Source organism: Dryobates pubescens, chromosome 40 (assembly GCF_014839835.1).
Source record: "Dryobates pubescens isolate bDryPub1 chromosome 40, bDryPub1.pri, whole genome shotgun sequence".
NCBI lineage: Eukaryota > Metazoa > Chordata > Aves > Piciformes > Picidae > Dryobates > Dryobates pubescens.
The window spans coordinates 535451-558600 of NC_071651.1; the positions used below are offsets into that span (position 1 = coordinate 535451).

General features: G+C 59.4%; 2 protein-coding genes across 2 annotated transcripts in view; one reads left to right on the top strand and one right to left on the bottom strand.

The window, feature by feature from the left end:
* NR4A1 (nuclear receptor subfamily 4 group A member 1) overlaps nt 1-13473 on the bottom strand; it is an 81008-nt gene extending 67535 nt beyond the window's left edge. Inside the window, exon 1 of the mRNA XM_054177384.1 lies at nt 13469-13473. The gene's annotated coding sequence lies outside the window, so the exon portion shown is untranslated. The remainder of the gene's footprint in view (nt 1-13468) is intronic.
* Nucleotides 6296-22018, top strand: FIGNL2 (fidgetin like 2). The gene is made up of 2 exons (XM_054177378.1): nt 6296-6426; nt 19626-22018. Exon 2 carries the CDS (start codon nt 19637-19639, stop codon nt 21821-21823), a length of 2187 nt encoding a protein of 728 aa, XP_054033353.1. The 5' UTR covers nt 6296-6426; nt 19626-19636; the 3' UTR covers nt 21824-22018.
* Nucleotides 22019-23150: the final 1132 nt, after the last annotated feature.

A 23150-nucleotide genomic window follows, 5' to 3' on the forward strand; every position in this document is an offset into this window, starting at 1 on the left:
GTCCTGTGTGCTGAACTAAACCAACCTCTGGATCAAGGCAGGGTTCTGTGTGCTGAACTAAAGCAGCCTCTGGATCAAGGCAGGGTCCTGTGTGCTGAACTAACCCAGCCTCTGGATCAAGGCAGGGTTCTGTGTGATGAACTAAACCAACCTCTGGATCAAGGCAGGGTTCTGTGTGCTGAACTAAAGCAGCCTCTGGATCAAGGCAGGGTTCTGTGTGCTGAACTAAACCAGCCTCTGCATGTCCCTCATGCTCTGCACAGCTGGGCAGATCTCTTCTCTGTGCAGAAGATGAACTCACGTCCACAGGAGTCATTGGGGGGGGGGGGTGGGAGGGGGGTTGGACGACTCTCTAGGACCCCTTGTTAGATGCAGAAACCTCTTCCTTCGGGCAGTGGCCAGCTGTGGCCATGCCACCCTCTTCCACCCAGCCCAGCTGGTTTGTCCATCTGCTCTGTGAGCTGCTTGGTGGCTTCACAGGGAGCATCCTTTCACTTTCTGGGGGGGCGGGAGAGGAGGGGGTGGGGATCCGAGGCGGGGGCGGGGGGCGCAGAGAGCAAACGCCAAGGTTTGTAAACTCACAAAACTCTGCCTGCTCCAATTTTTGCCTGGGTGAGAGCCTGGTTTGGAGAGCAGCCCTGGGCTCCCCAGCCCGGCTAAATTAGCAGTGGGCTTCGCATTCCAGGGTATAAATATCTGCCATTGTAGTGCTGAGGAATGCAAGCGTTGGAGTCTAAAATTAAAGAGCCGGGCTGGAGGCATCTCGGGTTACCAGAAACAAGACTCCATTGTGCTCCCGATGGGGCTTGGCGGCGGTGCAGGGAAGAGGGCTGCGAGCGTTTAGAAACGCCTGGGTTAAATGCAGGGGGCGAGGGAGCCTTTAAATGACCAAAGTCTGATGCACGGCTTAAGGTAAAACCTCCTCCCCACGCCCGCCACGCTGGCGGGCAGGGAGTCCCACCGGGGCGCTGGGGACCCGTGGAGGATGCTCCGGGGGGTTTGCAGCAGTTTCCAGGTGGGGTTTGGGATGCTCTGGTGTCCTGTCCTCCTCTGCTGCTTTGGCTCTCCACATCTTTGGGGAAATGCTGAAATGAAAGCCCCTGAAGGACTCAGGCTGATGCTAACTCCCCCCCTCCCCCGCGTCCAGAGGGCTGCAAGACCCCAGCCCTCTGCCTGGCCCCGTCTGCTGCTCGCCTTGCTCCGCTCTGTTTAACACGAGGAGCCAGAGGAGCTGGGCTGATGTTTACTGGCAACGAGGCCACTTGGGAAGAGGAATTTCTGGCCCCTGGGGGGGGGGGGGGGGGGCGGAAATAAGAAGCCCGGTGCAGGGAAGTTATTGTCTCTGTTAGTGTCTCGGATGGCTTCTTTCAAAACGATACTCTACCTTCTGCAAAGGAAAAAGGCTCAGGGTGGGACTGCGCTGAGGCTGCGCTAGGGATGCCACGGGTCCTGTTTGGCCTCCCTGTGCTGCCGCAGTGCTAAAGGAAGCCTCATCCTGGTGTGGGATCAAACCTTTCCCTGCTTCTCACTTCAGAAGCAAATTGTCTGCTTGGCTGAAAGGAAGGGACAGGGTTAGGAAGAAGGCAGGAGTCAGAGGGATGAAAGGAGCAGCGAAACCAAGTGAGGTTTGCTGGTTATCTGCCGGTCTGCTCCACTCCTTTCGCTTAGGACGTGGTTCTTCCTCCCCTCGCGCCTCCTGCAGCTTTGATGCATCTTGGATTCGCAGCCCCAGCTCCTGCTGGTGCAGCGGTAGCTGCAGGACATGCAGCTCGCTGGTATGCTGGGAGAGACGCAGCCGCGATCCTCCTTGCCTCGGAGGGTTTCGTGCCACGTCTTGCCCTGAAACCCCGCTGGTTGGGCAGCAGGAATGGGGCTGCTGTGGCCACGGGGGATGCTGGATCCCCGCTTCGCAGGGGGTCCAGCTGCCTGCTTTGAATCGCAGCCCGGGAGCGTGAGCTCTGCTGGCGGCTGCAGCCCCGTGCGGGCCGCTCCCCACACGGAAAAGGCGCAGAGACCTCCGCAGATGCGGAGCCGTTTCCTGCTGCCGTCGCCCTGTCCCCTGAGCAATCAATTTATGGCCCCTAAAGCTCTTCTAAGTGGATTTAGCCTCTCAAGATAAATCTTTTCCCTTTGTGCGCGCAGAGCGTGGCCCTGGCTCCGCGGCCGCTGGGGCTAAATTCGGTGTTCAGGGCAGGGGGTGGGGGGTGGGGGGGATTAAACCCCGCGCCCGGACCCCCTGCTGAAGCCGGCCGCGGTGGCAGCGCTGAGCCTGGTGGCAGAGGCCTCTCTGCTGGCTCCACGCTGGGGGCTCGCCCCTGAATCGCCCTCAGGGCTGGGAATTTTTTACTAGCCGAGGGGCTGCGTTTGCCCTGGGCTAAGAGCTTAGGGATGATGTTTTTCCTTCCACTGAACAAAGAGCTCCTGCAAGCCCTCTGCCTGCTCCCCACCGCTGTCCCACAGCAGAGATAGGCTCGTGAGGACCCTCCTTGGGACGCTCAGGGGGTCCTTGAGCTGCCATCTTTAGCCCCAGGAGCTGCTCTAAGTAAATAAAGCTGCTAATGAGCCCTTGGTCGTCTCTGCCCCACAGGGTTTGTAGGCCCTGCGCTGCAGGGGGATGCTCAGAGGCTGGGCTCTTGTGCTGCTCCCCTCCTGCAAAGTGGGGGCCACTGCTCTTCTCCACCACGGTGAGGGAGCAAAGCAGCCAACTCGTGGTGATTTCCTCCCATCCGTGGAGAGAAGGGAAGGGAGCTGAGGCAGCTTCTCCTCCGGAGGGAGAGGAGGAGTTGGGTTTAATTGCTAACGGGAGCAGGGATGCTCGGGACAGGGAATGCTCTCTGGCTCCAGCCTTCTGCTTGCACTGGGCTGGAAAAAGCCCTATTAGCTACACGAATTTTAAGCACAACCAGATGTGGGAGATGAAGCTGTTAAACTCCTTTTGTGCTCTCAGCAGAGGTTGGGGTGAGGGGGTGGGGGGCGGTGGTCCTGAGCCCTCTCGCTGCCCCGTGCCCCCTCTGCCGTGGTTACTGAAACCAGAGGCTTTTGCTCAGGCCGGGGAGGGGATGGTGCCACTCAAGTACTTCAGATGTGACTATTCAGGGAGCCTGTGGCTGCTAAACCCGAGGCTAAGGCTCGGGCCAAATGCTCCCGCCCCAGCTTCAGCTTATTTCCAAGTGTCATCTCCCTCCCAAACTCAGCACAAGCTGCTCATAAACAGGAGGCTCATTCCCAAGGGGACAAAGTGCAGTTTCTGGAGGCAGCAGGACTTTGCTTGCCAAAAAACCCACAACCCAACCAACCCACCACGTGAGGGCTCAGCAGGGATCGTCCTCTGCTAGGGGCTGGGTGGTGCTGGTCTCGTCACGGGGAGCAGGTATCCCCCAGCCGCCAGGAGCAGCGCGGATCCGGCAGCCCGGCCGCCGATAAATCAGCAGCTCGCAGTCATTTTGTGCGACGTTAATAAATCAGGCAGATGAAAATAGCTCGAGCCTGGCAAGGCATCAATCAACTTTCTGCCCTGGCATGGTGCTTTAAAATAATTTGCAGATTGATGGTTGTCTGCCTGAATGAGGGAGCTGGGGGCCTGGGAAGATTTTTAATGACCGCTGCGGTGCGGCGCCTCCCAGGGCAGAGTCCCAGCTCCTCCTCCCCCCCACCCCCCGCCCCGGTTCCCAGTTGGCCAGAAGCAGCTCCGGGGGGATTGGGGGGGATGGATGCAGCGCTGGGAGCAGGGAAAATAAGGTTCAAGCCCGCCAGGCTGGCACCACTGGACACACAGCCTGTGGGTGCTGGGTGTCCCTCACCCTGGGTGTCCTTGCATAGAGTCATGGAAAGTGTTGGAAGGGACCTCAAAGCCAGGGATATCCAGGGTGGGATTCGGTGCTCCCTGCTTCCAAGCAAACCGTCCTCCAGCAACCCCAGCCTGGGCTGTGCAGCCCTGGGACCTCTCACCTGCACTGGAGAGGGCTGCACTGAGGACTCTGTGCCTGGCCAAGGGTCAGAGACTCATGGAATGGGTTGGGTTGGAAGAGACCTCAGAGATCATCCAGTTCCAGCCCCCTGCCAAGGGCAGGGACACCTCCCACCAGCCCAGGCTGCTCAAGGCCTCATCCAGCCTAGCCTTGAACACCTCCAGGGAGGAGACATCCACAACCTCCCTGGGCAGCCTGTTCCAGTGCCTCCCCACCTTCACCCTCAAGAACTTCTTCCTCAATCCCCAGTCCAAATTTGCCCTCCCCAAGCTGCCATCAGGCATCACAGCTCCAAAACCTGCAGCCCCCCTTCCCTTCCCCTCCCCTCCCCCATCCCCCCTCCCCCCCCCCCCAGGATTCTGACATTTTGGCACTAAACCCTAATGTGAGCTGTGGAATTCCAGCTTCCCTGTGGGAGAAGGGAAGCCCCCAGTGCTTTTCAGAAGAAGGTGTCAGCACGGATTTCTGCTGATGGTTTCTATTGCTGATCAAACAGAGGAATAATTAATGAATTCAGACTTTTGATTAGGAGGCTTTGGGCTTGGGGGTGGTGTGGGGTGGGGTTTTTTTTGAGGAATCATGGGGAGTGATTAGTGAAAATAAATTGTGTGACCCCGAGGTTCCCATCCAGGGTTTCCTTGGCTAATGAGGTGAGTTTGAACTCTGTGAGCAGGGCTAAAAAGCTCAGCTTCCCACTTTAATAAAAGGCAGCTCCCAGGCAGGGAGGGCAGCACCACAGCAAATGTCAGCCTGGGTGCGTAGCTGGCCAGGATTGGGTTTGTCAGATGCTGCTTGCAGGACAGCAGCAGCCAGAGTCACAGCCCTGGGATATCCTGGGAAGTCCCAGGCTCTGGAGGACCTTCTGTGCCTTCAGAAATTCATGGAATGGTTTGGGTTGGAAGGGACCTCAAAGGGCAGCCAGCTCCAACCTCCCCTGCCGTGGGCAGGGACAGCTCATCCAGCCTGGCCATGAGCACCTCCAGGGAGGGGACATCCACAGCCCCCCTGGGCAAGCTGTGCCACTGTCTCCCAACCCTCATTCTCCAGAATGTCTTCCTCCTCTCCAGTCCCAGGCTCCCCTCTCCCAGCTCAAAGCCATTGCTACTTGTCCTGTCACTCCCAGCCCTTGTCCAAAGTCCCTCTGACGAATTTGTCCTTTCCAGGCTTTTCTCAGCCAGCTGCAGAGGTGGCAGTGCCCTGCCTGGCTGCCAGCCTCACCAGGGAGCAGGTTTGGTGCTGAGCTGCATCGTTGGCCGGTCCGGAGGGGTGCAGCAAAGGCTGCCTGCAGCTCTGATATCCACCAGAGAGCAGGCACTGCTGGGCTGCTCCTGAAAAGAGGAATGTGTCATAATCCCGGAGGGATGTGACACAACATTCACGTGAGGGGAATAATGCCCTAATGTGATTACATCCCGGCAGAGCCCGAGCCGGTGAAACAGAATGCAGCAGGCGTTCAGAGAGCAAAGCAGAGGTGGCTGTGGGGAGGTCGTGGTTGCAAACCCACCCCCCAAAAAGGGGAAATTTTGGGAGTGTCCCTCCCTCAGTGCCCTGGCCCAGCTGGTCCCAAGCTGAGTGAAGATTCGGAGGGTCCAGAGAGCTTTCAAGTGGGGTGGATAAAGCCTTAATAAATGAGTTGCCCGACGGACACCTCCCACCGACACAGTACCCTTGGGGCAACTGTTTTAGTTTTGCACAGTAAACTAATAGCAGGAAAATATTCCAGGCATTTGGGATCCCTCCGAGCGTGGTTCAGCAGCTGAGGATCCAGCTCGCTGCTCCCCGGGAGCCACAGCTGGGTCCCGGGGGAACAGGCAGGGCTAGAGGTGGGGCTCAAGGGTGGGGTTGCTGGGAGCTGGGGGACAGGGTGTAGAGAGGTGCTGGGGTGCAGGGTAGAAAGGGGATGGGGTGCGAGGATGCTGGGGTACATGGGAGTGTTGTGGTGCTGGGGTGTACGAGGATGACAGGGATGGGTGCTGGAGCCCATGGGAGCTGGGATGTGGGGGTGCAAAGGGTCAGGGTGCTTGGGCACTGGGATAAAGGGGTGCAGAGGCGCTGGGACACGGGCGTGCCGAGGCGCTGGCACGCAGGGGTGCCGCGATCCCGGGGTCTCCCCTGCCCGCTCCTCCGCTCCGCCTTTGTGCCGGGCTGGCCCCGGCCGGTCAGCGGGGGCCGGAGCAGAGCCTGCGCAGCCCCATCCCCGCCTCCTCCCGCCCCCGCTGCGGTCCGAGGGGGCCGCTCCGCTCCGCCGCGCTCCGCTCCGCCCCGCCGCGATCAGGGGCGGGCCCCGGCTCCGGCCCCGGCCCCGGCCCTCGCCCCGGCCCCAGCCCCAGCGCCGGCCCCAGCCCCCGCCGCCCGCGGGCCGCCCGCGCCGCCCCGCATTGTCCGGGCAGCGGCAGGATGCGGGGTCCCGCACGGCCGCCCGCTGCCGGGCTGCGCTAGGGTCCGCCGGCATGAGGAGGTGAGTGCGGGCCCGGGGGGCCGGGGGCAACCCGGGAGGGAGGAAGGGAGGGAGAGGGAAGCTCCGCGCCGCTGCCCACCGAGCATCCCCCGCGCTACCGGGGATGCACCGCGCGGGGGGCAGGAGGTTCGCACCCGCTCGGAATCTATCGAGCTCGGGTTTTGGGGATAAAACAGCTGGATTGTGGCTGCTGGAGAGGTTGGGAGCTGCGAGGGGACCGGTGGTGCAGTCGGTAACTCTACCCCTCCCGGGGGACGGGGCACCCCCCCCTCCCCCCTGCTGCCTTGGCCTTTGCCTTTCCCCTCCCTCCTTTCCCCAGAAGGGGTTCAGGCAGCTCCGGGTAAATGCACTCCTGACGTGAGCCTGCCCGGCCTGGGGAGTGCAGCCAGGACCCCGAAGATGCCTGGCCCCAGGGGCTCCCACACCCAAAGGGGTGCATACGTCAGGGGGGCTGACCATCCACCCACCCTTCCATCTAACCACCCACCCAGCCCAGCCCTCATCCATCTATCCACCCATCCAACCATGCCAACTACTCCTGCATCTATCCATCTAACCAACCACCCATCCAACCACTCATCCATCCAACCACTTACCCATGTATCCATTTAACCAAATATTTACTCATCCATCTCTCCAACCAACCAAGCATCCATCCATCCATCCATCCATCCATCCATCCATCCATCCATCCATCCTTCCATCCATCCTTCCATCCATCCATCCATTCACCCATCCAACCACTCTAACCAACCACTCATGCATCCATCTATCCAGCCAGCTAACCACCCAGCCAGCCACTCATCCATCCATCCATGCATCCATCCATCCATCCATGCATCCATCCATCCATGCATCCATCCATGCATGCATCCATCCACCCACTGCCCAGGAACAATGCATGCTCCCCTTTGCTGCTGCCGCACGTCAAGCGCACGCCGGAGCAGTCGCCTTCAAACCGGTCCTGGGGCTGGGGTTGATGCTGGTGGCTTTTCATTAGGAGCTTTGCCTGGAAGGTCCTTTCCTTATTTTTGGTATTTGAAATGTGCTTCCTCCAGCAGGGAGACAAAAGGGCACTTGGAGGGGGGGCGGGGGGATGGATATACAAGGCAGAAAGCTTTTAACGTAGCTCTAAATTGAGTCTTCCTCTTGCCTTCGGAGGCTCCCGGTGCTGCTTCACAGCATTCCCAGCTCCACTTTGGGACTGGAGAAAAGATAACTGAGCCTGCTCATTGATGGGGTCCTGGGGGTTTTTGTGGCAGGGCTGTGGATGTGCTGGGGGCTGCAGAAGTGAGCAGGGATGGGGTCCTGGTGTCGTGGCAGGCAGATGTCAGGGGCGCGACCATGCCCGGCTGAATTCCTCAGCGCAGTTGGGAGCGCGGCGGCTGCCCGAAGCTCTCCGTGGAGGGTTTGCAAACCCAGCAATAACCACTTGGGATTGATTGACTGATTCCAGGCATGGGAATTGCTGAGGGTTTTTTTCACCCCCTCCCCGCCCCCCTTCCAGCCGTGGCTGGGCAGCCTCTCCAGCGCGTGGCTGGCGATGACAGGGCACCGGCTTTGCCCTCCTAGAGCAGCTCCGTGGCTGAGAATCCAGACCGCAGCTCCTTGTGGGCCACAGCTGGGTCCTGGGGGTACAGGCAGGGCTAGGACTGGGGTGCAGGGGTGTGGAGGAGGCTGCTGGGGAGCTGGGGGACAGGGTATAGAGGGAGTGCTGGAGAACAAGGATGCTGGGGTGCTGGAATGCCAGGGTGTGAGGATGCTGTGGTACCAGGGAGCCAGGTGCTGGAGCACAGGGGGGGAATGGGTGTTGGGGTGCAGGGGTCAGGCTGTGTGGGTGCTGGAATGCTGGGGGGCAGGAGGATGAAATGCATGGGTGCTAGGGTCCATGGGCACTGGGACATGGGGGTGCAGGAGGACGAAACGGATGGGGGCTGGGGTCCGTGGGGGTGCAGGGGGTCAGGGTGCAATTGCTGTTCCTGGGTGCCAGCGTGTGGCTCCGGCGCCTGTTTGTTCTTGGAGGTGGTTGTGAATTAAACATTTCTGCGGGGGCTGAGGCCGGGCAGTTGTTGATCACATTAAACATTTGTTTTAGCTCTCTTTAGCAGAAGTGTGTTGACATTTTCTCTCGGGGGCCTGCCGGGGATAATGAATGGCCCTTACTGTATTGTGTGGCTGGGAAAGCCGCGGGATCCTGCCAGAACATAAACACCCAGGGCTGAATCCAGCCCAGAGCTGAGGGCAATGGCTTTTGGTGTTTACATCGCTGCTGGTCCTGAGCTGCAGCTCGCGTCGAAAGTTTGTTATTGAGGAGGGGAACGTCCTCCCTCCACCCTACCCCCACCCCCCCTTTAGTCCTCCTCGGGTATTTATTTTTCTCGTGCCGTTGCTGACAGCTGCAGTTTCACTCCGCGTTGCCGCTGGAAAGCTCTGCTGGAGGAGAGGGAGTCGAGCTGGGGTGGGTTTGGAAGGCAGCTCAGCCCCCGGGGTGGGGGCAGCAGCCCAGGGCTCTCGCTGCTCCCAGTTCGTTCTCTCCGGAGCGGGGAAGGGTTTCGCAGCTGCCTTTGTTCTCCTGCCGAGCCCCTGCTGCATTCTTCCCTTTTGCCATTATCATTTTGGTTAAACAGAAAGGCAAGTTGTGTACCATATGGATCATGTTAACAATTGCTTATCTGGAGCCTGTGTTTTCTCCTCCCTCCCTTCCCCCCCTGCCCCCCCCCCCCCCGGCCCTTTTTCTCCCTTCTGGGATCTGGGTTGGGGCTTTCACAGCCTGGAATCATCGAATCACAGAATCAGAGAGGCACAGGGAAACAGAATCACTGAATCATAGAATCCTAAAAAATCACAGAATTAGAGACTTAAGAGAATCATTGAGTTGCAGAATCATGGAGTCATTGAATCGTTAAATCATGGACTCATAGAATCATTGAATCATAGAATCATTCAATCATTCAGGCCTTGAGTTGTAAAATCATAGAATTATGGAGTCATAGAATCATAGAAAAGTAGAATCATTGAATCATAGAATCACAGAATTACAGAACCAGAGAACCACAGAGTCCTTAAGGCTGTAAAAGGTCCCTAAGGTCACCAAGTCCTTGGGGTTTGGTGCCAGGTCGGTGCAGCCCTGTAACCCAAACCTCCCCTCTCAACTCCCATCAGAGTGAGTTCCCCCCCCGATTAAAAGCACAGAATGAAGGCTGAGCTGTCCCCAGTGTGGCTTCCCCTGGATGCTCTGAGCTGCAGCAGGCAGCTGCTGAAGAAAGCAGCCTGGCTGTGCTCCCGGGCTGATGCCCCTGGCCAGGGGTGGGCTGCTCCCCCGGGGCTCCCTTTGCCTTTATTTGGGAAGGAGGTGGATGCTCAGGAGATGATCCCTGTGCCTGTTTCTACAGCCTGCTGCAAGCAGGGGCTGGGATTTTCCCAAATCCCCACTCCAGGCTGCTCCCAGAGCTGTAAGGAGGAAGGGGGCTGAGCCCTCCCTGCAGCCACCCTTCAGAGGTTCATGGGATGGGTTAGGTCCGAGAGGACCTTAAGGATCATCCAGCTCCAACCCCCTGCCACGGGCAGGGACACCTCCCACCAGCCCAGGTTGCTCAAGGCCTCATCCAGCCTGGCCTTGAACACCTCCAGGGAGGGTAGGGAGGGGACAGCTGCAGCCTCCCTGGACAACCTGTTCCAGTGCCTCCTCACCCTCACTGTACAGAATTTCTCCCCGGTCTCCAGCCTCAGTTTCTCCTCTTCCAGCTTCAATCCAGTCCCTCTCATTCTGTCACTCCAAGCCCTTCTCAGAAGTCCCTTCCTTTGCTCCAGGGGCTTTCAGTAGCCACTGGGAGACAAGAGGCAGGGGGGGGGAAAGCAGCTTGTTTTGTGTGTCCAAACAGAGGTGCAAGAGCCTAACCTTAGGCCAAGGGAGTGGCTGTTGGGTCACTTAATTCACCTTTCCCTGCAGAAAAGGTAAACACAGGAAGCCTCTGATCCCAGCACAGCACTGGCAGGTTGGCAGCAGCAAAATGGTTCTGCAAGGACACATCCTCACCTCCATAACAGCATCGTCCCTGGGGGCACTGGAAATGTGCCTGGAGAGGTGGAGGCTGGGGAGAGATCTCACTGCTCTCCACAGCTCCCTGCAAGGAGCTTGGGGTGAGGTGGGGGTTGGTCTCTTCTCCCCAGTCTCAGGTGATAGAAGGAGAGGAAATGGCCTGGAATTGCCCCAGGGGAGGTTGAGGTTGGCCATCAGGAACAATTTCTGTCCTGCAAGAGTGGTCAGGGGCTGGAGCAGGCTACCCAGGGAGGTGGTGGAGTCCCTGTCCCTGGAGGTGTCCAAGAACCCTGGGGCCATGGTTTGGTGGCCATGGTGGTGCTGGGTTGATGTTGGCCTGGATGCTCTTGGAGGCCTTTTGCAGCCCAGCTCTGTGACTCTCTGTGCCCTGTCCCTGCTGCCTTCTTAGACTTTATTCCTCTTAACTATTCTTTCACCCTCCCTAGCTGAGGAGATGTTCCTGAGGGCAGGAATGCCACCTCCAGGTTTTTCTGCAAGCAGCCAAATCCTCTCCTTTCTCCCCTTCCTGTCTTTGCTTTTCTGATGGTTTGGGGATTTCTGCACTCCCCTCCTCCTGTCCCCACAGCTGGAAGGAGCTGAGCTGCACGTGGGGAAGGAGGAAATCCTCAGTCCCCTCAGTTTACAGCAGCAGAGGCAGGGGCAGGGGATTTGAGGGAGGATTCCTAAAGGGAATTTCCCTGCAGATGACATTAATGCATCTGGAGAAGCCATGGTGACCCTTGGTGACACTGACCCTTGTGCTGATGCCATTGTAAACACTTTTCAGTTATATTTTTTGAGCTCCAGTGATTCTGTGGCTGGAAGCAGAGCTTTGCTGTTTGACAGGAGCTGTCTGGGAGGTTCCTTTTGTCATCCCAGGGCAGATCCCCTCGCATCTGGCCAAGCATCAGCTGGAACTGTGCAGGAAGAGCTTGAGGCTGGTGGCTCCCAGGTCTGCTCCCTCCCTTCCTCCACCCCAGCTTGGTGCCAGGGAGGGGCAGCTCACAGCAGGTTAGGGGTTGGAAAGGGACCTCTGGAGATCACTGAGTCCAAACCAGGGACAAAGCCACAAAGTTCTTTCTCCTGCTCAGGAAAGGTTCATGGAACCAGCGAATGGGTTGGGTTGGAAGGGACCTTGAGGACCACCCAGTGCCAACAGCCCTGGCATGGGCAGGGACACCTCCCACGAGATGTTTTCCTTGCCCTCCACACGTGCAGGTGGTGGCACCCAGCTCCCAGGAGCTGTTGGGACTGAACCAGACTTGATTCACATGAAGCTGGGGTGGTAGCTTGAGGGCACTGGGCAGTGCTGCCGGGGTGGGGTGCTGGGCTGCACGCCTGAGAGGGCCGCTGGGATGTGCTCCTGGGCAGGATGCTGGACTGGCTGAGGGCTGGTACCCGGCTGAGGGCTGGTACCCAGCTGAGGGCTGGTACCCAGCTGAGTGCTTTCCCTCAGAAAAGAGCCACTTCTGCTTTTTTTTTTCCCCTCTCCTTTTTTTTTTTCTCCCTTTTCCCCAAGAAAGTGCAAAGTGATGTCAGCACCAATTGCACTTTAACCTGCACTTGTCTTGCCTACAAGAAATAAAGCTGAATAATAGCTGAACAAGTACCCCCGTGCCTGCCCTGGCCATGCTCACAAGAGGAGCCTGCTCCTCACAAAGCCTTTGCTGTGTAAACAGATGAGAGGTGCAGTGACAGCACCGAGGGGACTCGTGGCGTTGGGGGGGGGGGCAGGGGGTGATGCTGGAGCCAGGGTCCTCTCCCTGTGATTAATCTTTCAGGGCTCTGAGGAGCAGCAGGACTGAGCTGCTTTGTCTGCTGCCTCAGCTCTGCTATGGTCTAGGGAGGTTCTTCTCTGCCCTGCTGAGCCCACAGCTGGAAGGCTGGGTCCAGTTTGGGGCTCCCCAGGTCAAGAGAGGCAGGGAACTGCTGGAGAGAAGCCAGGGGAGGCTACAAGGATGGTTGGGGCACTGGAACATCTCTGCTGTGAAGAGAGGCTGAGAGCCCTGGGGCTGTTTGGTCTGGAGAGGAGAAGGCTGAGAGGAGACCTGGTCAGTGTCTGTGGGGATCTGAGGGGTGGGGGTCAGGAGGAAGGTGCCAGGCTCTGGTTGGTGCTGCCCAGGGACAGCACAAGGAACAAGGAGCACAAACTGGAACCCAGGAGGCTGCACCTCAACATGAGGAGAAACTTCTCTGGTGTGAGGCTGCTGGAGGCCTGGAGCAGGCTGCCCAGAGAGGTTGTGGAGTCTCCTTCTGTGGAGAGCTTCCAGCCCCCCCTGGCTGTGTTCCTGTGTGCCCTGCCCTGGGTGCCCCTGCTCTGGCATGGGGGTTGGACTGGATGGTCTCTGAAGGTCCCTTCCAGCCCTGCCCTTCTGTGGTTCTGTGGCCAAGGCACCTTCCCACCAGAGGTTGTTTTCTTTCCTTGGGAAGCAGCCTGTGGGGCACTCGGTTGTGCTCCCCACGTCCTGCTGCCTCCTGGAGCTGGGGCATGTGGCTGTCACTGATGCAGAGGGGATGATGGCTGCAGCAAGGTGCAGGTAAAGGCCAGGGGTGAGGCCAGGGCTGAGTGTGTTGTGAAGGGCCTGCCCTGCACATCTCACCCTGCTGGGGCAGATCTCCCTGCTCGAGGGGTCCCAGGTGTCACTGGGAGGGAGCAGCTCTCTTGTTCCTTTTCCACTTCCATTTGCATCTTAATCCTTTTTATTCCTTTTTCCCCCCCATTTTATTTCCCTCTGCACCTTAGTCACCTCCAGCCCAAGCAGCAGGGCAGGCTCCAAGGGTCATGGTATGGCTCTAAGGGTGGCACAATCCAGGTAGAGCCTCCAGAGGGAAGTTGTCACAGGTTTGGCTTTGAACTGCTCAAGTCCTCCTCCTCCTCCTCCTCCAGGGTGATTACTTTTTAATGAGCAGCTGCTGAAGAGGGAGGAAAATGAATTATTTCTGCCCCAGGATTGGCTCAGGGAGGCAGGAGCAGCACTGCCCTGATCAATACTGAGCCAGCCTGACGCCGAGCTGCTCCCCGGTGATGCTGCTGCGTGGGGCTGGGGGCGAAGCATCCCCCCGGGTGTGGAGCAGTGCTGGGAGCTTGTGATCAGAGCCAGCTTCCAGCCCCTGGGTGTAATCCCAAGCACAAAACCAGGCTGAGAGAGGAGTGGCTCAAGAGCAGCCTTGAGGAGAAAGACTTGGGGGTGTCACAAGCCAGCAGTGGTCACTGGCAGCCCAGAGCCAGCCCTGGGCTGCATCCAAAGCAGGGAGAGCAGGCAGGGGATTGTGCCCCTCTGCTCTGCTCTGCTGAGACTCCACCTGCAGCACTGCCTCCAGTTCTGGTGGCCCCAGCACAAGAAGGACCTCTGGAGAGGGTCCAGAGGAGGCCATGGAGATGATCAGAGGGATGAAGAACCTCCCCTGTGGGCAGAGGCTGGGAGAGTTGGGGCTGTTTAGCCTGGAGAAGAGAAGGCTCCAGGGAGACCTCAGAGCAGCTTTCCAGTACCTGAAGGGGCTCCAGGAGAGCTGGGGAGGGACTTTGGACAAGGGCTGGGAGTGTCAGGATGAGGGGGAATGTCTTTGAGCTGGGAGAGGGGAGATTGAGACTGGAGATGAAGAAATTCTTGGCAGTGAGGATGGGGAGAGCCTGGCACAGGCTGCCCAGGGAGGCTGTGGTTGATCCCTCCCTGGAGGTGTTCAAGGCCAGGCTGGATGAGGCCTTGAGCAGCCTGGGCTGGTGGGAGGTGTCCCTGCCCACGGCAGGGGGTTGGCACTGGATGATTTTGAAGAGCGTGGCCCAGGGGTCCCGAAGTCAGAGTCCGTCTGTCCGTCCGTGCCGGTGTACAGCAGCAGGGAGCTGCAGCCTCAGGAGTGTGGCTGGGGGCAGTGGTGTCAGCAAAGAAAAAAGCTCCCCCCCCAAAAAAAAAAAGAAGAGAAAGGGAACTTCTGGAAAATCCATTAGTGAATGGAGTGCAGGAGGGAGCTGAGCTTTTCAGGCTGTGGTTAAAAGAAGAATCCTGAGTCAAAAGGCTGAGAAAACAAAAGAGAGGCCCCCAGGGCTGGCCCGGGAGATGGTGAAGCTGTGGGTGCTGAGGGCAGGGAAGGTGGTCCACAGGCGCTGGGGATGGAGGCCATCACCCCACAGGGTGTGTGACAGGGACACACACACACACAGAGGCACCACGAGAAAGGAGCTGCAGAAATGCTGCCAGAGAGGATTTGGTTTTGGGGAGGGGGGGTGGGGGCTCAGTTCCCTGCGGGGCTGCTGCCCAGCGGAGCACCCAGGCAGAAAATACAACCGCGTTGTGCAGCGCTGGATGGGGCTGGGGGGCTCCTCGGAATTAGAGCTAATTAAGATTGATTCGCTGCGCGCAGGAGCTTGAGCCGGAGCGCCGCTGCCGCTGCCGCCGCTGCAGACAGGCTCCGCTGCACGGAGCAAATTATCTCCCCGCTGCAGCTCCCTTCCCGCAGCCGCCGCAGCCCCCGGCGCTGACCCCTGCCCAAGACCAGAGATTGGAGAAGATAGACCGGGGGCTGGTGGCTTCTGCTGTGGCTTTTGCCCCCCGGGGGAGTTTGTTATTGGAGCTTCACGGGGGAAAAACACCCCGGGAGAGGAAGGCTTGGGCCGGGATGGGGGGTGGGGGTGGGGTGCTTGCTCCTGGGGCCCCTTCCTGAGCTGCGAAGCATCTCCTGTGTTTAATGACCTTCATCCAAGGGCTCGTGGGGAGGTGAAACGTGGTGGCAGTGGGGGGGAAAATCAGCCCTTCGAGAAGCTTTTCAGCCTCCTGGGTGTGTTGTGGGATTTTGTAGACCCCCCCTCCACCCACAGGGGCTACCCCAGGCGTGGTGACCCACACAGGGCTGGGTGTGGGTCAAACTGTGGCTCCCCAGAGGTGCAGCAGCTGGGCTCAGTGTCCAGCCCTGCAATGCTTTGGCTTTGCTGCTTCTTGTGCTCTCGGTAGTGGCAACTCCAGGGCTGGCATCCTTGAGGGGGGATCCCACCACCTCCTACACCCTACCACACAGCATCACAGCTGCTGGCTGCAGTCTGGTGGGGGCCACCAGAAGAGCATTACCCCCACCCCTCCCAACCCTGATCCTCCTTCTGCAAGTTCAGGTGGGGTCAGTCAGTCCCTCCCAGGTGGATGTGGTTGCAACAAGTGGGTTTGGATGGGACAAGAAGGTTTTGAGAGCTGCTTCTGCCTGCTGGCAGCACAACCTTTGTCAGTTGGCTTCTCCTGGAGCAGAGCTGGATGGAGGTGATGCAGAGATGCCTGCAGGCTCTTTCTCTATGGACCACCTGAAGGTGCATGCTCAGAGCTGGGGTGACCTTAGAGCATCCTTCCTGTACCTGAAGGGGGGCTGCAGGAGAGCTGGGGGGAGGGCGCTTTTTAACAGGTCCTGTGGTGACAGGGCAAGGGGCAGTGGCTTGAAAGAAGGGCAGGGGAGGTTTAGATTGGACATTAGGAAGAAGTTCTTTACTATGAGGCTGGGGAGGCACTGGAAAGGGTTGCCCAGGGAAGTGTTTGAGACCAGGCTGGATGAGGCCTGGAGCAACCTGAGCCAGCAGGAGGTGTCCCTGCCCAGGGCAGAGGGGTTGGCACTGGATGGTCTTGAAGGTCCCTTCCAACCCATTCCACGATCAGTGAAGAACACAAACAGCAAGGCAGAGGTTGATCTGGGTTTGGATCCCTTCTATTGTTTCCTTCTCTCCCTTCCATCATCTTCTGGGCAAAGATGGAGGAAGAAATTCCTCAGATCCACGAATTGCCTCAGCTCATTAGGGATCATTCCTGGCTTTTATTGCCCTCTAGCCTGGCTCTGGGCATTCCCAGGGCCAGGGTCCCTGTACAGTTTCCTGCTGGTGACACTTAGGTGACAGATGGGTGATGCTCAGCTGCTGCCAGCCCGCAGCATCCATATGAATTTTTCATTTGCTGGCTGGGTGCTGGGGCAGCACAGATGGACAATGTCCCCTTGGTCACCGGCTCCTGGTTCAGGCTGGTGTCCAGCTGCTCTGCACTTGATATATGAGTGGACAGAGAGGATGCTGGAGCCTGCAGCTTGTGCTGGCTGGGGGTGTGGAGGTTGTTTCTCCAGGGGGTGGGGCGAGGGCATGGTGGGAGTTAGGCTAAATCCTTTTAACATCTGTACATTGCCCCAGCTCTGATTGCAAGCCCACATGGGGGTAGGAGGGGAATGTGGTGGACAAAGAAATGCAGCTTCCCAATGGATTTGCCAAACAACCCCAATGTGCCTTGGGAAACCAGGTCTGTGCTCCAGCAGCCTGCTGGGAGCTGGGTTGCAGGGCAGGGCAGGGGGTTTGAACCTCTCACCCTTTGCAAATGCTGCCAGGTGCTGTGCTTGGGTCCTAGCATAGAATGGGTTGGGTTGGAAGGGACCTCAAAGCTCATCCAAGTTCCAAACCCACCCCCCCTGCTATGGGCAGGGACACCTCCCACCAGCCCAGGCTGCTCAAGGCCTCATCCACTGCTCCCTCCCAAGGGCTGGGAGGCCTCTGCAGAGCAGCAGCAGAGGATCCCTTCCAACCTGATGCAATCTAGGAATCTGTGACCATGAGGCTGGGACATGAGCAGACCAAACTGACATCCCTGTGCATGCTTGGTGTGCTCTGCTACAAGGGCTGTGGATGAGAGCTCACAGAGTGCCAGGTTGGAAAGGGACCCCAAGGGTCATCTGGTCCAACCTTTGCTGGACTCAGAAATCAGGCACCAGACTTTTGACAAGGGCCTGTAGTGGTAGGATAGATTGAAGCTTGAGGAGGGGAGATTGAGACTGGAGATGAGGAAGAAATTCTTGCCAGTGAGGGTGGGGAGAGCCTGGCACAGGCTGCCCAGGGAGGTCCTGGCTGCCCCCTCCCTGGAGGTGTTCAAGGCCAGGCTGGATGAGGCCCTGAGCAACCTGGGCTGGTGGGAGGGGTCCCTGCCCACGGCGGGGGGCTGGGACTGGCTGATCTTTAAGGCCCCTTCCAACCCAACCCATTCCATGAATCCATCAACCTATGAATCTGAGCTCCAACAAAGCCAGCCCTGGGCTGCTGCTGGGGGCAGCCCTGTGGCCCCCCCCCCCCCCACACACACTCCCAGCCTGAAATCCCCCAGGCAGAGCTTTTCCTGGGGAGGGAGGGGAGGAGGAGGGGAGGGGGCGGCCGGGGGAGTGCACCCCATGGGCAGCGCCGAGCGGTTGGACACCCTCGGCGGAGCGCCCGGCGAGAAAGCCCTGAACAAAGGCCCAGTTGAGAGCTGCTGCTGAATAGATTAACGAGATTTCCATAATTAGGGCGGGTGGGAACAATGGGATTCTCCCCTGCCCAGCCCCCCCTGCCTGCCTTTGTCTTGCACCGGGGATAATGGGCAGCAGGGAGGGTGGGAACCGGCCTGGCCATTTGGTCACTGGACAGTAATTTTCTCACACTGCCAAGGGGAGCATTGAAACATCTGCCCTGCTCCACCGCCTCCTCCCCAGCCCCTTGCAGCCCCCTGACAACTTCTCCCTGCCCGTTGGCCCTCCCCCCCCCTTCCCCTTCCCTCCTCCCTTTCCAGGCTTTTTGGGGGGTTTGGGCTTTTCTTTTCCCAAATCATCTTCCATAGATCCACAGAATCATGGAATGGGGTCGGAAGGGACCTCAAAGCTCAACCAGTGCCAACCCCTCTGCCCTGGGCAGGGACACCTCCTGCTGGCTCAGGGTGCTCAGGGCCTCATCCAGCCTGGTCTCAAACACTTCCCTGGGCAACCCCTTCCAGTGCCTCCCCACCCTCATAGTAAAGAACTTCTTCCTAATGTCCAATCTAAACCTCCCCTGCCCTGCTTTCAAGCCACTGCCCCTTGCCCTGTCACCACAGGACCTGGTAAAAAGCCCCTCCCCAGCTCTCCTGTAGCCCTTGGATGCTCTAAGGTCACCCCAGCTCTGAGCATGCACCTTCAGGTGGTCCATAGAGAAAGAGCCTGCAGGCAACTCTGCACCACCTCCATCCAGCTCTGCTCCAGGAGAAGCCAACTGACAAAGGTTGTGCTGCCAGCAGACAGAAATCTTGTCCTGAGCTCCCTCCCAGGGAGGGGGCAGCCACAACCACCTCCCAGGCAACCTGGGGACATGATTTGGTAGCCATGGTGGTGGTGGGTTGATAGTTGGACTGGATGCTCTTGGAGGGCTTCTCCAACCCAACCAGTTCTCTGGGATCCATGGCAGGAGCTCAGGGCTCTTCTCCCTTGTGCTCATTAAAAAGGTCCTTTTCCCACAGGCTGTGCTGGGGCTGTGATCCATCAGCAGCACTTTAATAATGGGCAGTAAATGCAGGGAGGATGCCAGATAAAGGCAGGCAAAGCTGCCAGGGAAATCCTCTTGTGGAAGTTTGATATCCAAAGTGGAAGCACAAATGCCTCCTAAGTCAATTAAAGCAGCCAGTAATCGAATTGTGCTGCGCTCCCAAAGTGGCTTAAAGGCTGAGAGCTGCACCAGATCCCCCCCCAGCTCCTGCCTCAGCTGTCCCCTGAGGTGCTGGGCAGAAGGGCAAGGAGGGGGGACACGACTCACACTGGTGGGGGACACTGACACTGTGAGCAGCCAGGGACCACCTGGTGTTTGGGGGCTGGGGCAAGGAGGCTGCTGCTGACCGTAGCATCGCCATGATCATAGAGTCAGAGTTGGTTTGGTTGGGACAGCCTCCTGAGATCACTGAGTGGCAGCCTTCAACCCAGCACCACCATGGCTGTTAAGCCATGTGCTGAAGCACAGTCCTAGAGTGGCTCAGGTTGGAAGGGACCTCAGAGCTCATCTCCTCCAACCTCCTGCATGGGCAGGGACCCTTCTCAACTAGACTCAGCTGCTCAAGGCCTCACCCAGCCTGGCCTTGAACAACCCCAGGGAGGAGGCATCCACAGCCTCCCTGGGCAGCCTGTTCCAGTGTCTCCCCTCCCTCCTGCTGAAGAACTTCTTCCTCAGCTCCAGTCTAACCCTGCTCTGTCTCAGCTTCAAACCATTCCCCCTTGGCCTGGCTCTGGCACCCTCAAGAAGAGTCTCTCTGCAGCCTTCCTGTAGGATCCCTTCAGGTACTGGCAGGCAGCTGTAAGGTGCCCTTAGAGTCTTCTCTAGGGAGACCAGAAGATGCCTGTCCCTGCTTCTCTGCTCTCACCCTCAGCTCTCCTGTCCCCTCAGGTCTGTCGAAGATGCACTGGTCACCAGAGCATGCCCAGTCCCTAAACCAGTGGCCAGAGCAGCACCTCGATGTCTCCTCCACCACCTCCTCACCAGCCCACAAGTCCGACCTCTACCCCAGCACCCGGCAGCGCTTCAACTACGCCTGGGCCAACGACGACATCTCGGCCCTGACGGCTTCCAACCTGCTCAAGAGGTACGCCGAGAAGTACTCAGGGGTGCTGGAGGCGCCCTACGAGCGCCCGGTGCTGAGCGGCTACGGGGACGGAGCCTTCGCGGCAGTTAACGGCCAGAAGGGGGACGGCGAGCCCTGGCCGGTGCCGCACGGCTCGGACGGTGCCTACCCCCTTACCCCCATCCACGATGGCCTGCCCGGTGCCAAGGGGGTGGTGCCGCCCCCCGTCCCCCCCAGCGGCGGAGCCATCGGGCTGGGCGGCTCGCCCGTGGTGTCTGCCAACCTCAGCGACCCCATGTACCCCGGCAGCTCCTGCGGAGGAGCCGCCGCCAGCTCCGGTGGGCTGGGGGCATCTCAGGAGTACCCCTCAGGCTATAGTGGCACCTATCTGCCCTCCAGCTACTGCACCCAGCCGGCCGCGGCGCTGCCCCCCCCGCACCCCCCTGCCCTCCACGGCTCAGGGCTCCTGCAACCCCCGCACCCCTCGCCCGCCCTAGTGCCAGGCTACGGCTCCTCCGGCCCCATGTACAACTACAGCGCCAGCAGCTACCCGCCGCAGCCAGGCTATGGCACCATCCACCCTCCCCACCCCTCCGCTTCCTACCTGCCCTCCGGCATCGCGGCGCCCACCCCCATCCCGGCCCCGCCGCCCCCCGCTCGCCCACCCGGGGTCCCCAGTTACGGCTACCAGAGTGCCGGCTTGGCCCCCTTGGCCGTGCCCCCCCTTGGCACCGAGGCAGCGGGCACCCTGAAGAGGAAGGCTTTCGACATCTCGGGCAGCGAGGACGAAGGGGAGGGTCGCTATCGGAAGTACAGCTACGAGCAGCCAAAGTCTCCCTACCCCCTGCCGGACAACGGCGAGTGCCGGGGCAACGGCTTCGGTGGCAGCGCCGAGTCCCCCCAGGTGGCCTTCAAGGCCGGGAAGCGGCCGGCCGGGGCCGGGACCACCGAGGAGCACGGCAGCAAGTACGGTGGGCAGGCGATGAAGAGCGTAGTGTCGCCTCCCTACAGCGCCGGGGACGCTCCGCTGCGGCCCGCGGAGCCCTTCGAGAAGTTCAGCCCCCCGCTGGCCAACGGGGAGCGGGCAGCCGAGCCGGGACCCCCCTTCCCGCTGCGGCTGCCCCTCAAAACGCCGCTCTTCGGCGGCCCGCCGGTGGAGGAGCAACCCAAGAACGTCGACCCTCTGGTCCTGGAGCTGGTGAACACCAAGATCGTGGAGCGGGGGCCGCCGGTGCAGTGGGCAGACATCGCCGGGCAGGTGTCGGTGAAGGCCACCCTGGAGGAGGAGGTGGTGTGGCCGATCCTGCGCCCCGGTGCCTACAGCGGGACGAGCCGCCCGCCCCGCACCGTCCTCCTCTTCGGCCCCCGCGGCACCGGGAAGACCCTGCTGAGCCGCTGCATCTCCTCCCAGCTGGGCTCCACCTTGCTGAAGCTCAGCGGCACGACCCTGCTCTCCACCTGGAAGGCCGAAGCCGAGAAGATCCTGCAGACTGTCTTCTTCGTGGCCAGCTGCCGGCAGCCCTCCGTGGTGCTCCTCACCGAGGCCGAGGCTCTGCTGGCGGCTCGGGCCGCTGAGGACGGCGGCCAGGTGAGCAACCTCAAGTCGCAGCTCCTCTCCTACCTGGACAACGTGGCTACCTCATCCGAGCAGAACGTGGTCATCATCGGGACCACCTCCCGGCCCGGCAGCATGGACGAAGCCTCTCACCGGCGCTTCGCCAAGCGCTTCTACATCCCCCCCCCGGACAGCCTGGCGAGGCGGCAGATCCTGCACCAAGCCCTGGCCCAGCAGAGCTCCTGCCTGAGCGAGCGGGAGATGTCCTCCCTGGTGCAGCACACCGAGAGCTTCTCGGGCAGCGAGCTGGTGCAGCTGTGCCAGCAGGCCGGGGCCGCCACCCTGCACGCTCTGCCCACCTCCTACCAGGACTTCGAGAAGGCTTTCTGCAAGGTGCGCCCGGCCGCCTCCCCCGAGGAGCTGGACCTGTTCCTGGAGTGGGACAAGATGTACGGCACCAGGCACTGACGGCAGGGACGGACCCTTCGCCCCCACCCCAGGCTCTGCTGGGAGTGGGGGGACTGGGTTTGGGACTGATGGGCGCAGGGTTTGGAGGGGCTGGGTTGGGGTCTGCAGGGTTCCTGCGCTGGGGGTGCAGCCTCCCTTCCCTGGCAGCCCCAGCAGCACCCACGGCGTCAGCTCCTCCGGCTGGCGTTGGACTGGGCTGCGGTCTGCTCCTCCTCGGGGTGGGGGGTGGGGGGGGGAGGGGGAGGGAACTGGGCTGGGGTCTTCTCCTCCTCGGGGCTTGGGGAGCTGTCCCCTACCCAACTCAGGATCTCCTATTTATTTTTTTCCCCCCCTCCATTCTCCGTCCGCGGAGCAGCGACGCAGGGCCGGAGGCACCTTGGGATCTGTGGGGGCGCAGGAGAGGAGCTGCCCCCCATCTCCCAGCTTCTCTCTCTCTCTCTCCCCGGGGGGGGCTCCGTTTTGATTGTTCTTAATGATTTTTTTTTTGTTGTTTTAATTATTCTTTTTCACGGAAATACCTCAGGGGCAGCCCGTGAGCAAAAGCAGCCTCTTGCCCATGGCAGCCACGTCTGGGATGGGGATGGGGTGGGGGTGGGATAAAAAGGGGTGGGGAGGGTGGGAAGAGAGAGATGAGGGGGGTGACCCACACCCAAACCCCGCAGTGGGGTTTTGGGGTTAAAATGCTGTAGTTTGTTTAAATATCCTAGACTCGGGGTTTGGTTTATTTTGGTAAGGTTTGTAGGACTTTTGGGGGGGGGGGTTGTTTTTTTTTTTGGGGGGGGGGAGGGGGGTAGGAAGGGGCTGATTTTTTTGTTCTTGTTGTCGTTTTCTTTTGTTTCAACTACTCAGGAAAATGAAATACCTCAGAGAAAGAAAAGAAAAAAAAAAAGAGAGAGGAAAAAAAAAGAGAGGGGAAAAAAAAAGAGAATGTTTTTAAAAGCTGTTTTTATCTGCTCAGAAATGGGGGGGGCGGGGGGGGGGGAGAGAAAAAAAAAGAGAGAGAGGGAAAAAAAACCCCAACACCCACACCAAAAAAGGGCTTTTTAAAGTGACTGGGATAAAGCTGCCTCGTTTTTTACATTGTTTTTTGGGGTTGGTTTGGGGTTTTTTTTGGGGGGGGAGGGAAAAAAGAGAGGGGGGGGAAAAAAAAAGGTGGAAAAAGTAAACCTGAAAACAAACAAACAAACAAAAAAACCCCAAACCAAACAAGGCAGAAACTTGAAGCTGTTGCAAAGATGGAAGCTGAATGTATTTTGGGTCCTTTCCGCCCCTCTCAGGCCAGAATTTGGTTGGAATTTGGGGGGGTTTGGGTGGTGGTGATGTTGGA

What these genes read in the sequence shown, in the direction of transcription:
- FIGNL2 (XM_054177378.1), top strand. Translation starts at nt 19,637, where the DNA reads ATGCACTGGTCACCAGAGCATGCCCAGTCCCTAAACCAGTGGCCAGAG.